Here is a 15,077-nt window from a genome sequence, read left to right on the forward strand (position 1 = left end):
AGTGTTAAAGTGGCATTTTTAAAGTCTCACCTTATTGAGTCTCCTTGGGAAAACACGTCCATTGCTGTTCAAACATTAAGTGACACATTGAAATTAGATCTGACATGCTAACAATTAACCAGAAGATATAAACATTTAACATGGGACAACTCTGCAGGTCATAGTAGTATGAAGTTTGGGGTAGTCAATTCAACACAAGACAGCCTGAACAAATGCATTTCCAAAACAAATACCATACATTAACTATATTAAACTAATAACATATTAATGTTAAATTAAATTAAAAAAAAAAACCACACCAAAAAACCACAACCAAAAAACACCCCAAAAAGGCCAGAGTTGTATCTCCTTCAGACTCTAATATACATAGAAGTTTAAGAAGCATCTCTAAGGTAAAAACCAAACAACCAAAAACTATGCACACAACAAAACTCCAAACAAACCAAACCCACCCAAAACCCCCCACAGCATGAATATACTACGTCAGTAAGCAATTAACAAAATGTTGGTGGCTTAGCAAGACAGCTAGTAAATTAACTAATGCTGAATTACTGATATTACACACACATGTACACATCACATACAGAGATTTTACTATCTTACGTAACATTATGTTATATAATACCAAGATTTGTTGCTCTACCCAGTTACACATTATTCAGACAAGGTAAATAAAATCAAAAACCATGATCAAAATCTAAAGCTTATTCTCAGGTGGAAGAATCACCAGCAATTCTCTACATTGCAGCAAAACGCGTATTCAACAGATAAAAGGTGCATAACCAGGGCATTCTATATTACACTCCAAGCTTTCATCAGTGTTATGAAGCAGCTTGCATGTAGGATCACAGAATAAATCAGGTTAGAAGGGACCTCAGGAAGCCTCTAAGCCAACTGCCTCCTCAAAGCAGGCTCAGCTATGAGGTCAGATAAGGCTGCTTAAAGCTTTAAACCAGTCTGGTCTTGAACACCTCGAAGGAGGTAAACTGTACTGTCCTTATCATGGTGAAGCAGTCCCTATTCAATTAGAAACACTCATTTCCATTTATACCTCTTTTATTTTTGCCTCCTATCATGCACCACTGGGAAAGCACCTTGCTTTGCCTTTTCCTGGAAGTTGCTGCTCGGTCCCCTTCAAAGTCACCTCTTCTCTAGGCTGAACAACCCCAGTTTCCTGACTTGCTCCTTGAAAGGCAAGCATTCCCACTTCTGGTGAGTTTGAAAGCCCTCCCCTGAACTTGCTCACTGTTCAGACAGAACAAGAGTCCAGCCCCTCCTGCCTGCAGGGCTCAAAACTATACCTAGGGAGCTGAATACAACCCAGTGAGTGCTGAGTAAAGGTGCACAATTACCTTCCCCAAACTCTTGACTATGATGCTCTTAATACAGCCCAGGACACTGCTAACTACCTCAGTTGCCAGGACACGCTGCTGGCTCATTCTCAGCTCACCCTCTGCCAAGACACTCCAGTCTCTTCAGCAAAGCGGCTCTACAGCTAGGCAGTCTCAGCATGTTTTGTGACAAGTGGATGACAACCTAACTGAGGTCTTGGACAAAACCATTAAAGGAAAAAGAAAACAATGAGATATCATGCCTGAAGACATCTCCTCTACTACTAGTAAACCACAAATGAACATGGAAATTTTGGCTGACCTAAAGACAGGGTTCATGTGAGAATTTTGACGAGTACATTTCCTGACCCGAACAGGGTTTTCAGACAATGAAATACAATATATGTGGTTCAGCGTGGACAAGTCACGTAGACATGTCTTGTGAAACTTCCAATGCAAGAACAAGCTAAACCAGAAAAAATACTAACACGGACTTTGATTTTTAATGTTGCCTACTGCAAAGAAATAATATTTGAAAATTTCAATTATTTGGACATACCACAGTTTTGTGTTAACTCGCTCATTGCTAGCAGTCTAATGTACCTGTGAACCTCCCAGGCTGAATAAAAATCTGTCTCTGCATGGATAGTATATAGCAGTCAGTTATGAACTCTTCACAGGTAGTTTCAGTTATATTTTCAATTAGTACAGTTATAATGAATCAAACCACCTGAGTAAGTTATCTGAACTTTTGATTTTGATGTATAGCAACTTTAAGCAATGATCAAAACCAGGTCACATTATCCTTTAGAAGTCAACACAAAGTTTATGAGCTAGCTTTCACACAGACCTTAATGCCCTACCATAGAAACAGAATCTAGAAAATCAGCCTCTGGGGGCTGCTTATTTCAAACTTTAATTAAAGTCCATTGCCATTCTGGAGTAATAGAAGAGCATACTTAATAAATAAATAAATAAATTTACTACCATTAATGACACAAAGCAGACACTCAATAATAAAGGAGCCAGGCAAAACATGCAAACAAATAAAAGGCACCCAAATTTTGCTCTCACATCTAATTTTTAAAACCAAAACCATGAAAATAGGGACTTCCAGGATAATAAACATCATAGGTGAGTTAACATTTGTATTTGTTACAGCATGTTTCACATTTGAAGTGTTACTGCATAGAATACCTTTCTTTGATTTTCCCATTCTTGATGCCTGGTTAGGAGATTGGGGCATTCCTATACCCATTTAGGAAAAGGCATGGAAAGGACAGATGAAACAATGCTATCAGAACAAATCTGTATTCCCAGATTTAGAAAACACAAGCAGTACATCAAAGCTATAGCAGTGGAGAATGTACTGTGAATATCAGCCTACTCTACAGCTGTAAGCACTAGAACAAAACCAGTTACAATCTACAGAAGTCTACTCTCAAGGGACAAACAGTGTAACTTAATTTACTTGCTCCATGTAAAATACTCATATTCCAGTATTCTGAAATACTGAAACAGTTTACCAGAAATTTACTGTCAACTTTGTATTTCCCTCAACCTGACTAGCCCCTGCCTAGCAGAGATTGCAAATGTAATTCCTTCATATTTGTAGAGTGCTTTCCACATACAACACACTTTAAAATCCCTCCCAAGCATCCCCCAAATCCTTAGCTACCAACAACTAAACTTTGGAGATACACTGACAAGAAATTTTGAAGGAAATCTTGGTTTTGGTACTCACTTTACCACACAACTTTGAGCCATTATGTTATTTACACTCACTCATCAGAAGTTTTAGCATGTTTATTATCCCTACTAAAAAAGCAACCCAGAACTTCCTGCCTTTAACCAGCTCACCTTGAAACTTGTGTCAATTGGTATCTGATGCAAACACAGACCCCTTCTACCTCAGTTTAAAGATAGAAGTCCTGCTTGCATTGAGTTGACCATGCTGAACTGTTCACATATGGGAAGCTATGCCAGCAGCCACAATGCAGATACAAGTGGTCAGAACAAATACCCTCTTCCACTAGGCCTATAGGGAAAGCCAGAACTGAACCAAACCGGGTGCACTGATTGTGCGAGTATCACGCATGCATGTTTGTGTGCATATGCATGTCTATCTGTTATGGAACACAAGTTTTGGAATATAAATCACCTATCCACCTCCTCTACCCAATCCTACTTAGTAAAATTTTATATTCCAAGTCAGAAAATGGTGTCATTCTGCGTTCTGCTACTACAGCTACCTTACACCAAACTTCTTTGTGACAAGGCCGTAACATTTGTCTTGAAGCAGAAGGGAGTCTTGCTTAAACTGATTTTACCACAGGTACATTCAATGAATGTGGCAAAAGGACTCCTATGAAAAACACACTTGAAGAGGTAAGAAGGGGCCTCAAGATGGTTTCTCATCCCTCTTCCATTTCCCAGTTCTCTTAAAAGGTCATACAGGACAACTTTTCCTGACCTCAGGAGATGCAAAACATACTGAAGCACTCATTTCTTTTCCAGGAACTCGATGATGAAAACTCAATAGTTTCTGTAGGGACTCAGGGAAACACTGAAGAAACAAATCACTAATATGCAGTGCAGTAGCTAAAAAAAATACTGTCACTGTAGACTGTCCTGGGTTCAGCAGCAGCAGTCATATTAGAAATCTGAATCTCTCGCCTTTAGAAAAATTGCATAATTATTATTTTCTGCCCAAGAAATTCTAACTTCAAATCTAAAGAGTCTGTAACTCAGTATGCTAGGACTGGAAGCCATTCATTTGGAGGTTTTTGCAAACCTGTTTGTGATTAATAAGAAGGTTCATGTTATGACAAAAAGGAAGCATACAAATAAGCACAAGCCAACTTCTTAAATATCATAGAATATAATGATAGAATAATTAGGGTTGGAAAGGACCTTAAGATCATCTAGTTCCAACCCCCCTGCCCTGGGCAGGGACACCTTACGCTAAATCATATCACCCAAGGCCTTGTCCAACCTGGTCTTGAACACTGCCAGGGATGGAGCATTCACAACCTCCCTGGGCAACCCATTCCAGTGCCTCACCAACCTCACAGTAAATAATTTCCTTCTTATATCCAATCTAAACTTCCCCTGTTTAAGTTTTAAACCGTTACCCCTTGTCCTATCACTACAGTCTCTAATGAAGAGTCCCTCCCCAGCATCCCTATAGGACCCCTTCAAATACTGGAAGGCTGCTATGAGGTCTCCATGCAGCCTTCTCTTCTCCAGGCTGAACAGCCCCAACTTTCTCAGCCTATTTTCATACAGGAGGTGCTCCAGTCCCCTGATCATCCTCGTGGCCCTTCTCTGGAATTGTTCCAACAGTTCCATGTCCTTTTTATGTTGAGGACACCAGAATTGCACACAATACTCCAGGTGAGGTCTCACAAGAGCAGAGTAGAGGGGCAGGATCACCTCCTTCAACCTGCTGGTCACGCTCCTTTTGATGCAGCCCAGGATACGGTTGGGTTTCTGGGCTGCAAGCGCACACTGCCGGCCCATGTTCATTTTCTCATCAACCAACACCCCCAAGTCCTTCTCTGCAGGGCTGCTCTCAATCTCTTCTCTGCCCAGCCTGTAGTTGGGCCTGGGATTGCTCCGACCCAGGTGTAGGACCTTGCACTTGGCATGGTTAAACTTCATGAGGTTGGCATCAGCCCACCTCACAAAGGTGTCAAGGTCCCTCTGGATGGCATTCCTTCCCTCCAGGGTATCAACTGAACCACACAGCTTGGTGTCATCCGCAAACTTGCTGAGGGTGCACTCAATCCCACTGTCCATGTCAGCAACGAAGACGTTAAACAAGACCTGTCCCAACACTGACCCCTGAGGGACACCACTCGTTACTGGTCTCCTTTTTTTTTTTTTTTTAAAAAAAACCAAATATCACATATACATCCCAGGTTTTACTCTTATTTTTTGGCGTATTAAAAAAAAAAACAAGAGAGTAATGAGCTGTGAACAATCTGCTGCCCATTTGCCACGCAGCTCAGGCATAACACCTTTAAAAACCCGGAAAGAAAAAAAAAAAAAAAAAATCCACTGTAGGGTCTGAGATTTAAATGATGAGACAAAATTTCATTTAAATTACAATATTAATTTTCTAATATTCCACTATAGCTATGGGAGCTCATAAGCACAGAGTGGATTTTAAAAACTCACTGAAGAACTTAATTTTTTGATCACAAGGCAATTTGTTTTTCTAGATCACTAATTAATAAGGATTTTTTAAAGTTCATTTAATAAAATTACTTAAAGTGGATGAAAAACATAATTTTTCTTGCAAATCAAACAATGTCCAAGAAGATACAACACAAATGCTACATTGTTGTTGCTAGCAAAGTTACCATTCCAAGATATTTTTTCTTAGAGTATGTCCCTAATCAACCACATGGAAAAAAAAAAAAAAATGTAATTGATGTTGAGAAAGAGGATGACTCACTAAAAATTTTATTGCAGATGAGTACTAATATTAAAACAAAGACATACAAGCTCACTGGAAATCAACATGACACATACCTTCCTGCTAACTCATCTGCTGCTTTCCACCTACAAAAGTATGAACAACTACTCAAGATAAACCTACTGCTTTTGCAATTGGATTTTCACAAGCTGAATGGCCATCTGTAGGTAAAATTACACATCTGAAGAACAAAAAACACTCTTGCCTAGTTCCTTCCCTGTCCCCCTTCTCTCTAGAGAAAAACCTACACAGACGGGCAGCCTGACAAGCAGAAGACAGCAATCCTATAAATGAACATGTAGCACACAAATCAGCTTGACAAGAAGCACCTCCAACTAGCACCAGATAAGTACATTCCCACAACCTTCTGTGCTATCCATCTCATGCCTTCACTAAATTTAATGGTGAACACAGCAAGTGTTAACAATACAAGCCACCATAAGAAAATGACATGCTGATTTTCCTCAAGAGCTACTCCATGGTTAAGGATCCTACCTCCTCTGTCCATAGCAGATGCACCCAACGTAAAGTCACAAGCTCCTGCCTGGCGCCGAGTGCTACGTGCGTCACTTGCAGAAGCTTCTCCCGTGTTTTTCCAGTGTGTGCATTCTGACAGTTTACTAAGACTACATAAAGAAAGGAAAGAGCTTTGGTAAAAGTAACCACATATTTATACAGACCATTTAACAGAACAGTTAAGAGCCACTTATTGTCCATCCTATACATATTCCTAGTCATATGGATTCATATACTCAGATGTATTCACTAAGGGTAACATATAGAGAACTTATTGCGTGACTATTACAAATTTCAACATCCACTACAGTCATGTTTACTCTATACATGCATATTCAGACCTACAAAATCATTAACTACTGCTTTCCTGCTTGGTACATTTTCTTCAGCCTTGCTTTTCAGCACACATAACCACCTTAGAGAAGGAACACCCAGAGGTACAAAGCTATGCATAAGAGCAGTAAACTGCCAAAGATTTTGACAAAAGGGATATCAGTCAGATCTTATCTGAAACAAAAGGCTCATAGTTCCTGGTCATTGTAGGGGAAATCAGTCAGGACAAAGGTGCTGATCTGGGGAGAGGGTTCACATGCATTTCAGCTTGCCAAGTTCCACCTCTGGATAACTGTAGGATACAGCCACTTTTTTTATTTTGGGCACATGCGAGCTTCACAACAAAATTTGAAAGCTATCAGAGAATTTTGGGTGGAAATCTTCCTCAATTGTGAGTTAACATTAAACACAGGAACAATATATATTGGAAGACATTACTGAGCACAGCTTCAAGACAGGTCTGAACACACCATTAAACCTTGGTGCTGTTATACCAAAACCAGCAACTTAGACAACAGACACTGATAACAGACAACTTATTCCAATTATAAAGTTGAAAATTTACCTAGAATATCCATGGATAACAGCATAATCCTCAGCTGTCCACCCATGAGTGTCTTTATGGGAAAGATCAGCACCATAATGAAGAAGAACTTTTATCAAATTAAGCTCCCCACCAGAAGCAGCGGTCATAAGTGGAGTTCTGAAACGTTCAAAATACTATATGAAACAGATAATATTACATAGGCACTAGAATTATTTTTATTCATACTTGCTCTCAAAAAAAAGTACTTCCCCGTTACTTTAAAATGAACAGAAGAAAGGGCAGTTTTCGTTAAGTATTAAGAGCAACATTAAAATGGGAGGAGTCAGAGCAATTAAACTGTCAAGCTTCAGACAAAGCTTCCAGGTAGACAATACTTACATACAAACTATGCTGCTATGCAGGGGATGGTTTTTTCAATCGAGGCAATGCTGCTCAGCTAATGGCACCTTTCCTGCCAGAAGGGTCACCACACACAATGCCTTCTTGCAATCCTCAGTGCAAAAATCATCCACTGAGGTATGACAGCAGCCAAGTGCAGACTTGCTTTCAAAGCTCATTCCCATGACTCTCATCAATCCAACCTAATGAATACTAAAGGGACCCATGCAGAGTTTTGACATATCCCTCACCTTCCACACTGATCTCGAGCATGCACATCAGCTCCTTTTTTAAGAAGAAATTCCACTATCTCTTCCTGATGTTCCGAGACAGCAAGAATAAGCGGGGTACATCCCTCCTGATAGGACATACAATTCCATCAAGTTAAAAATCAAAGTGAAAAAGCCCCCTCAAGATGAGCACTAACATGACTTTCTGAAAGAGCTTCTGTAACAAATCTAAAAATTTACCTTATTCTGGGCATCAATATTGGCATTATGCTCAAGTAATAGCCCTGATATAGACGTATTAGGAGATATAACAGCAAGATGAAGGGCAGTATTCCCATCTGCATCTGCCAGATTTGGGTCAGCACCATGCTCTAGCAGAATAGCCACACACTTTTCTTGCTGGCACTGTACTGCCTGGGAACAACACACAAGAAGGGAAAAATTTCAAACATTTACACTCCACTTTGTTACAACTCCCCCAGCTTCCCTATAGTGGAACAAAAGAACATCCTCAAAGATTGCCTAACATATGTCTATGCCACAGCAATTACAATATACATGGTTCTACAAAAGCCTATATAAAGAATCTGGCAAGATACATCATTTAGTGCATAATCGATAAGCTCCACTTACAAGAATATAACATTCCACATACCTTCATCAGTGGCGATCTGTTATCATTGTCAAAAAGATTTAGCTTACACTTGTTTTCTATGAGGTATGTGACGACATCCGCATGGCCATTTGCGCAAGCAAGATGCAGAGGTGTCCTAAAAATTAAAGTACATTAAATTAGCACAGACAAACAACTAAGGAAATCATTTCAGGCTGTGACAAATGGGTATGATCACAAGTTTCACTTTGCAAAGAAGCAAGCTTAAGAAAAGACTTCTCATTCCATTACCAGCAATGGCAGTTGCACACCAATTGCCTGAGGCTTGCTGGCAAAAAGTTTTCAGAGCGTCCACTTAGTAAGGTGCTATTTCCTTCACTGCAGAACTGGAAGTGCACAGATTCCTCTGCCTAGGCAATGGTCACTGCCTCCAGCAGTACCACACACATGGCACAGCAACAGAGACCAAAGATCAGAAATCTGAGGACTACAGCAAGTAGGCTCATTCATGTGCTAGAAGTGTATCAGACATGTAGGATATAGGGTTTTTAGCAAGAGCATTAGTCTTTCCCTGCACTTTGAGAATTACTGGTTTTTCTCTAGCTTGCTTACTAGGGCTGCAAACACTTGCAGTTAGGTGCCTCTGATAAGGTGTAGTAAACCAGACAGCAGAACACTGTAATCTTGACTACAGGAACGTGAAATCTGACCCTCCTGACATGTACGACTATTACAGCAATAAAAAGCCTACTACAGAGGAAGCCTCCAAGGAGGGAATATCGTGTTTCCACAAAACACAACCAGCATAAGCAAATGAAACACAGAATGAAAAGAAAAAGAAAAATGAAATTTTTCTTCAAGTTAACACCTTGCAAAAAAGAGAAGAGCTCCTTCAAACCACAGAACATCCAAAGTCTGGTGTTAATTAACCAGCCAACTTGTACGCAAAGACAAAATCACCCAGACCTTCTTTGCATGTGTTTCCCTCTAAACCACAGGCACCAAGCAGCACAAGCTTCATTCTGTGCAGAAGGCAAAGTGCCTGCTGCTCTGCAGGACACATGTCCCAACAGAGCAGGAGACAAGCTAGAAAACAGCCAGGACCCTTCTGCCTTGAAGGTGAAGCAACAGAAAAACCGCACAGGAACACAGCAATTCCTAATGCAGATACTTGTTACAGGGCAGCTGATGGATCTCCTCCAGGGAAACAAGGTTAAGGGCAAGAAAAACATACAAAACTTCAAAAGAACTTGCAACGCCTTGCTACAGAGAGAGAAGAGACTCGAGCATTGCAAGAATGACTGCCACAACTTTTGAGAAATTCCCATGTGAGTATGCAGAATCCTTCATCTCTGAAGAAACAACTGACTGATAGTATCTGAAAGCTAACCAGGACTGGTTTAGATGATCATGGACTCTTTCATAAAGCTCCTACTGCCACTAAGCACTATGAAACATGAGAAACGTGAAGAAGTTACTATCAGCTCTGCAAACAGAAAAGCCTTCAGAAAACCAGCAGACTCTTGCTGCAAGTCTCCTCAACCAAGCCCCTCAGACCGCCAGCAGGGAAGGAGATTGGCTCTGCTTGAAGCAAGGCCTGCTCAGCTCCACAACAGATACACTTCAGGACACAAGCTGGCAGAGAACAACAGAGTGCTTGCAGTTGCCTGTTCCCACAAGAACACCAAAGCTGCTCTGCCACCCAGCCCTGAGGACCCTGGGCAGCCCTTGTTCCTCCTGTGGCTGCAGTCCTACACTGATCACCCATGGGGTAGAAGAGAACTGCCTGAGCAGTTCTCCCCACAAAACCACACCACTGGGAGACCACAGGGAAACTGCAGGTTGGTGGCACACGCTTCTAACAGCACTTGAGCCTATAACTCAGCAGCTACAAGCTGCTCTAGAGTTCACTCTGACAGGCAGCTTGACAAGGTATAGCTCTCTTCGCAATTAGCTTTGATCCAGGACTCACTACTAGGCAGCATCACAGCTACAGTACTTCCAGCTCTGGGCTGAGGTTTGGACATTTTTTTCTGCAAAGCTGAAGACTTTGTTAGACCACCTCTGAAAAAAAGCCTGCTCCTAACTGATGCTGTTCAAAGTTCATTTTCTGGGAGGACCTATGGGCTACAGGACCTGTAGGTGTGATACGTTCCCCATCCCTGGTAGAGGATTTTGTTTTTGGAAGTCCCAAGGACCAGAACTGAGATATTCATATGACCAAAGCACTCATTTCAGCCATTACTTCCCACACTTCCTACTCTTCACTTCTATTTCCCGTGACATCAACTGTTCCAGTCATTGGAGGACCCAATGAAAGTCTGAAACATGACTGCAGCTGGTGGTCACTCACAACTCACATCACACCCACAAGCACTGGTGGGCCTGCAGCCCTCACGGAGGGTATAGTGTACAGCGGAAACACAGAAACATTCAGCAGCTATTTCCATAAATACCATTGGGCACCTCAACTCAGACACCTGGAATATACACAGAACACAGTCCACCTTAAAACCACATCCCCCACCTACAGCTGCACAAACAAATACTGACTGGCAACACTCAGGCACACCACCAGCATTACTGAAGTGCCCGCTTACCATGCTCTTCCTTGCTTCTCCTACACATCTAGGTCTTTTTGAGGCAGTAAGCTAGCTGGCTGGCATAAGTCCAGTATTCAGGACAGACAGCCTAGGGAGGCTGAGCTACTCTGGTAAAACCCGGATCTCTTCAGAACATCACAAAGGTTTTGACTCTGAGTTATTTCAGAAAAGTCATTAAAGACACATTCAAGACCCAGAAACTGAAGCTGAATCCCTTCTGCTTACGATGGATCGCTAGGCGCTATGCTACAGTCTCCTTAAGATACAACTGCCAAGCACTTGCTATGCTTGACTCAAAAACTCACATAGTAACCTGCCAGAAGCAGCAGCTTCTCCTGCAAGTTGCCGCCTGGACCTCCCAACCCAAGATATCGACTACCTGTAACAAACCAACTAACTGCCATCTAAAATCAGGTTGTTGCTTTGGCTGCCACACCGCAGTCAGAAAAGGTACATCAGGCAACTGCGCACGCACTATCAACAAACCACACGTTTCTTCTGCTCTGTGGCTCTTTCCTGCCTGCACTGCTTAACCCTCCTTAAATTACCCGCAGTTAAGGGAGTGCAGCTTTCTCAGTTTAAATGCAACTTACCTTTGGCAGGCTGCTCCCTTCAATTCCTGCGCCCCAGGCAAGGAAGTAGGACTCCGGCAAAAAAGGCACTCAGAAGGCCGGGGAAAAAGGCGACAGCTGGACGCCAGGCCGAATTTAAGGGCTTCTGCCAGCGCAAGACCGACTCCCACACCCAGCCGAAGGCTGAGCTCGGCTGCAAACGACTCTCACCCCCCGCACTGCTGCGGCCATTCGACTCCAGCACCGCTGAGCTGCTGCCAGGGGCTGCAGCTGCTCCTGGCACTGCAAAGCCTCCCCGACCCCGCCTCAGCGCTCTCCCTCCGCCGCTCCCCCCTTACCGCTCCGCCTTGTCCCGCCCGTCGACGCCATGCTTCTTCAGCCCCTGCCGCACCTGGGCCAGGTCGCCGCAGGCGGCCGCGCGGTGCAGCTTGCCCAAGTCCTTCTTCCGGAGATCGTACGCACCGGCGGCAGGGGGCGTTGAGGCGCTGCCGAGAGGCTGCTGCCTCTTCTTCCTCCCGAACCCGAAGATCCTCTTCATGCCGCGGCAGGAACGCGGGCACGGGCCCGCCTCAGGGGAGCAACATCAGGAAGCACCATTCGAGCTGGGCGGGGTCCCGAGCGAACATCCGGGAGCGGCCCCGGCACGGTACAACTGCTCCAGGCGGAGCTCGTTCTCCCGCCGGCCACTACCGGCTCAGGGACCCGCCCTCCGTCATGCAACGGCCAGCCTCGCGCAAGCGCCACTGCCTGGCGACGGGGTGGGGATTGTGATGTCTGTGAATGGAACTGAAGTGAGCAGAGGGGGGTTCTTCCTCAGACTTAAGGCCTTGCTTCTTTGTCATTTTCAAGGACGTCTGCATGACTGACTGCAAGAGCAGACGGAAAACTCTTAACAGTCTGCCCAGGAAGAGAGCCTGAAGGCTGCTTCAAAAATACAGCTCTGCTCTCCATACCAGCAAGGTCCAAAGAACTCAAACTCTGTGACAAAATGCAGCAGTTCTAAAATGTCAAGTCACAACGGTTCTAGCAGCTGTCGCCATTTTGCAGCAGTCTGTACCAGAAGCAAGCAGAGGGAAAAACGGGACAGCAGCATGAGCAGGGGACGGGAGAAACAGACCCAGAAGGGGGAGCAGAAGAAAACAAAGACACATGCTAGACTGCACAGTTTATTAAATGCCAGGTTGGAACAAAAATACTTGAATTAAATGCTGGGTCTTAGCAACTCAAAAGTGTCATCTTCCTCCCATTGCTGTATCAGTGGGTTGTATGTCGTAACAGACTCCTTCGCCTTGAGAGAGGACTGCTGAGGACCAGGCAGCTTGGCACAGAACTTCCTCCTGAGTCACCTGTCAGAAGCAAACTGATCATTAGCAGTTGTTTCAGTATATTAGACCATACAGTTTGGATCTATAAATGGATTCTAACGTTAGGCTAAAAACCATAACTTTGCTTATGGATACACTTTAACACTAGTTGAGGGCACTATTTCAAAATGCTTACCGTATTTTCCACATAGGCTTCAGCCTCGTTTATTGACAGGACCTGGTCGTGCTTCGGACGGTTTTTCCTACACACAGACTTGTGTTCACTGTCAAAGTGCTGCCAAGATGTCCCAGTTCAGTTGAAGACTGAACTGGACTTTCAGACAGATCTTCACTGTCACTGCTGCTTGTGGATGGTAATCTCTTCCCACGGCACTCCTGACCGATCTTAGCATAGGCTTCTGATAGTTGCTTTCTAGTTCTGAAACATTCAGAAATATACAGAGAGTCATCTTTGGTAGTAACGCTTCCGCAAAGTTACCCTCCAGGTCTATGACTATTATTCGATTTTGAAAGTGAAAGGGATTAAGAGCATCCAAAACAAGAGCATCGTTTGATCTGAGTTTTTTTGGAGCTTGCTTCTAAGAAGTGACACTACCTGCAAGGAGCAGCAAGAGTTACCAACACTTAGGACTTCTCAGGATTAGGGATTCAAAGCAACCTGTGAATGCCATGTGTTTACATAGCTTCTTCTGAAAGATACATCACCTGTGTAAGAAAACTCTGGGCTACCCTCCTTTAGCCAAGGAGGGCTCAAACCTCAAGACATGCTGCTAAAATAAAGTCAAAGATTTTTTTATTTTTTTTCTTCACAGAATCACATTCTGTTCTCTGAAAGACCTACACTTACTCAAGCAATAAGGGACCTGAAAGGTGATGAATAAGCACATTCACACAACCTTCTGTGCCAGGGTCCAGTCTGATCCTTGTGACTCAATGGGAGCATTTCCCTTACCCTTTTCACCTTTAATTCCTCTATCTTGATTTCCTTTTAAATTCCATTAGACATAAACTGTTGTCCCAGTCTGAGATTAGGACGAGCTCCACCGCACCTAGACTCCATCAGGAGTTTAGGAAGCAAGGGGGTCTAGTCTGAGCCTCATGATTCAACAGTGTGAGATATATAGGAATGATTCGTGTCAGTAATTTAGGAGTCCTTGCCATCATTGTACTTTGGGTGGAATCGAAAATCCTTGAAATCATTGTAGAATGTATAAGAATGATTAGATTTTCCTGATTCAATCTCAGTAATTGCTGTTTAGAAATACATGATGAGGGAATAGCCATAAGTGAGCTTGTGAGAGAAGTGAAAAAGCCCATGTTCCAGTACCAACCTGGAATGGAATCAATTTAGGAGGATTAGGATCTTGGGGACAATTTTTAAATGGGGACTGGATCACTAAAATCGGTATAGTGATATTGGGAATATTTGGAGGACTATTAATTATTCCACGTATAATCCCATGTTTCGCCAGATTGATACATACAGTTGTACAAAACATGCAATTAACCGTCATGCCATTGGAACCAGAAAATAAGGGAGGAACCCACTCATTAATGGTATTAAAAACAAAGACGACTCCAATATTATCTGCTGCTCAAAAGGCAGTTATTAAATTGGAGGCCAAGACACGAATCAGTAAGTTACATAAAAACAAAGGGGGGAATTGTGAGATGTATAGGAATGATTTGTGTCAGCAATTTAGGAGTACTTGTCATCATTGTACTTTGGGTGGAATCGAAAATCCTTGAAATCATTGTATCATCTGTAGAATGTATAAGAATGATTAGATTTTCCTGTCAATACAATGATGAAAGAGAAGAAGAAACAAAGGAATAATCCTTCTTAATCAAATGCTTTGTTACTTTAAGGGATACTTTAACTACTTGAATGTCTCAAACGCTTTGCTAATTAAAGGGGTACTTTGTTTAACTGCTTGAATGCCTTAAGGGGGTTAGGTAATCGAGAGATCCATCCTGTCACAGGATGAGGTGAAACTTGTGTATTGAATAAGTAACTATAGAAGAAATGGAATTTAGGAGGGCTAAGATGGTGGTTAAGCTTGTGATAGACATCCCCTGTTAATGCATTACCAAGGAATTCAGTAACTTTTTAAGAATTTTCTTCACCCGAAGATAAGACCCCAGC

General features: G+C 42.7%; 1 protein-coding gene across 1 annotated transcript in view; it reads right to left on the bottom strand.

Annotated features, from left to right (window-relative positions):
- LOC134159096 (ankyrin repeat domain-containing protein 26-like) overlaps positions 1–12,257 on the bottom strand; it is a 50,585-nt gene extending 38,328 nt beyond the window's left edge. Inside the window, 8 exon segments of the mRNA XM_062609663.1 lie at positions 31–64; positions 2,529–2,579; positions 6,310–6,440; positions 7,229–7,366; positions 7,840–7,946; positions 8,059–8,232; positions 8,474–8,588; positions 11,945–12,257. Coding sequence (XP_062465647.1) covers positions 31–64; positions 2,529–2,579; positions 6,310–6,440; positions 7,229–7,366; positions 7,840–7,946; positions 8,059–8,232; positions 8,474–8,588; positions 11,945–12,144 — 950 coding nt within the window. The 5' untranslated portion in view covers positions 12,145–12,257.
- Between the last annotated feature and the right edge of the window lie 2,820 nt (positions 12,258–15,077).

The sequence above is a fragment of the Pezoporus occidentalis genome, unplaced genomic scaffold, assembly GCF_034315485.1.
Source record: "Pezoporus occidentalis ecotype Australia unplaced genomic scaffold, CSIRO_AGI_Poc_V1 ctg14, whole genome shotgun sequence".
NCBI classification, from domain to species: domain Eukaryota; kingdom Metazoa; phylum Chordata; class Aves; order Psittaciformes; family Psittacidae; genus Pezoporus; species Pezoporus occidentalis.